Source organism: Scardinius erythrophthalmus, assembly GCF_964197995.2.
Source record: "Scardinius erythrophthalmus genome assembly, chromosome: 18".
Lineage (NCBI taxonomy): Eukaryota > Metazoa > Chordata > Actinopteri > Cypriniformes > Leuciscidae > Scardinius > Scardinius erythrophthalmus.
In genome coordinates, this window is record NC_138238.1 from 2,553,198 (window position 1) to 2,555,697 (window position 2,500).

Here is a 2,500-nt window from a genome sequence, read left to right on the forward strand (position 1 = left end):
TCTTGAGCTCTGAGAGTTTGGCGGTGAGCGCTGCGATCTCGCCCATGTTGCGCAGGATGTCGTCACGCTCCTTGGGATCATCGCAGAGATCCGCGATCTTCCTCGCTTCTCCCAGAAGAGCCCTGATGTTCTCCTCTCCTTCGGGACCTCCGTGAGGATCCGCCAGCCAGTTCTGCCGTCCACAAAACACAAACACCATGTTTCCAAACGCATCTTTTTCTCATCTATTCTGGATGCCATCAAACTCTCAATCTTGCAAATATTTAATCGTATTTAATTCGGTGACGAGTTCCTCCTCTGAAGTGCTTTTTGTACCCAGTAAATACAGTTTAAAAATGTGTGTAATCCAATCAAACTCAAACTGAGGCCTTTAATCCAGGTTTATGTCTTCTCAATGATGACTCTGACTCCTGTATACGTTCATTACAAAAGAGAGCGACGTTTGCTGGTAAAGAAAACAATAATTCAGAACTGGTTTACTCCGCACATGTGTGCAAAAGCATACTGGATTCATAGCCTCCTCAGAATAGTGACCTGTGAATGTACAACAGCACAAACTAACAGAGCTAAACCTAGAACCAGTGTTTTTCTCCCAACATATTACATTATATAAAGGAATGAACATATAAACCCTTTTTTCCCTCTCAGATTGTTAAATTATAGATAATATGTCATTAGCCGCGTTTCCATTACCCTTCAAATTGCGCAAATTGAAATTGCGAATTGAAAATACGCCCAATGGAAACACGTCAATTTCGCAAAAACTCGCATTTATCGCAAAAAAGTTTTTCCGCTCGCATGAGGGTTTTTTTCAGGCAGTTCAAAAAATAAATTTTTTGCAATGGAAACAGTTTTTGCGCATTTACAGGTCAGCTGACGTAGATGACACGGTGTGTTTGGACAGAATACGAGACAGATTTCTTTATTAAATTCATAAAAGACTAAAGAATTACAGGAATAATGGATTCTAAACCTCAAACAAATGCCACAATCAAGACCTCGAAGCAGATCTGAGGGAGAATCACCCAGAAACACTGCTTGGAAAACACACATACATCTCCTTCCATTAATAATAATGGCTAGTGCAGTGGCTGGGATATAGTACATAAACATACCAATGTCCGTTGACATGATTTTTGGAATGATTTTACTGATCGCGAGAGAAAAAAATAAGTTTTAGTCGCATAACATCAGTTAATGGAAACGTCGTCATTTCGAAATAGTTTTTTTGTCGAAAAAAAATCGCAAAAGTTTTGCGCAAATCTGTAATGGAAACGCACCTTGTGTCTCCCCTTTTCCCTGTCTGTTTGTTTGCATGTATGTTATTTTGTTATATCTAAAGATAATAAAAAGTTGATCACAAAAAAGAAAAAGAAAATGCATCTTTCTCTCTCCGTTTTGGCCTTCCCTCCACAGAGACGCCGTTTTTATTAATGAGAACGCTCTGCAAAGTGGATCCATTTGAAAGCGCTGTAGTGTGGACTGTCAAAACTGAGGTATTTGAAAACGATGAGGTAAGTTTAGTCATGTGACGCATATTGTACCAATGGATATTAATGTTTATACTGGTATTGTGCCTGTTATGTGCTTTTCACTTTCACACTGTTGCTATAATATGTTACTTCGCACACTCTTCACATCACAGTCAGGAAGTTTACTCACATTTGCACGTTTTAGACCAGACATATAATGGTGAGTGAGAGCGACACGGACGCTTCAGTGAATGCTGAGATATTTTGCTTAAATAAATGATCCTGTCAGAAGAATTGCGCCATAACTTAATTATGTATTTTTCCGTCTGTATCGTCTCAGTGAGCTTTCGTGAGGGTTTACGCATGCGCAGTGAAGGTGAATTTAGCGTTTTCCAAAAGTTTCTCATCCGCACTGAAACGCCTGAAAACGCTAGTGTGGACGGAGAGCGCTTTTAAAACGATAACACAGTTTTGAAATGTATCCGGATTAATGTATTGCATTTTCGGCCTACATCATAAAAATTGTCCATTTATTCATATGTAAATTCTAAGTTCCTTTTCAAGAAAATGCTCTGTGACCCTGTCGTACCAGCTAGGCGTCTTTTCCAGTGACTTCTCAATGGCCAGCAGAGTTAGCTATAATTGTAATAATATAATAAAGTATAATAATACTACTACTAATAATATATTTTTTTATTATTTTAATAATTATTTTTTACGGGAATGTATGAGAAGGAAATCGAGTCTGCTATATGTAGCTGATTCTGAACGAACTCGTCTTTGAGATGAACGTGTTCTAACGCATTTTTAGTCAATCAAATGTTAACACAATAGTACATATTTGACCATTAATTGTTTGACATTATAGGGGAAGCCGAGCTTCCCTTGCAGTCTTAAAGAAATCCCCACTGATATAAACATAGCCTTAGACAGGAGTGGGATTCATCCAAACAGGATGTGTGTGTCCAACACACACGCTCACCTGAGCGGCGTCGATCCTCTTGGCGATGGCTTGTTTGGAGCCGGTC

At 39.0% G+C, this 2,500-nt stretch overlaps 1 protein-coding gene across 1 annotated transcript in view; it reads right to left on the minus strand.

Annotated features, from left to right (window-relative positions):
* Positions 1-2,500, minus strand: part of vclb (vinculin b) — a 46,995-nt gene that overhangs the window by 17,185 nt on the left and 27,310 nt on the right. The window contains exons 9-10 of the mRNA XM_081392522.1: positions 2,455-2,500; positions 1-172 (exon numbers count right to left, since the gene is read on the minus strand). The exon at positions 1-172 is cut by the window's left edge and continues 4 nt beyond it; the exon at positions 2,455-2,500 is cut by the window's right edge and continues 108 nt beyond it. Of these exons, the coding sequence (XP_081248648.1) occupies positions 1-172; positions 2,455-2,500 (218 nt within the window). The remainder of the gene's footprint in view (positions 173-2,454) is intronic.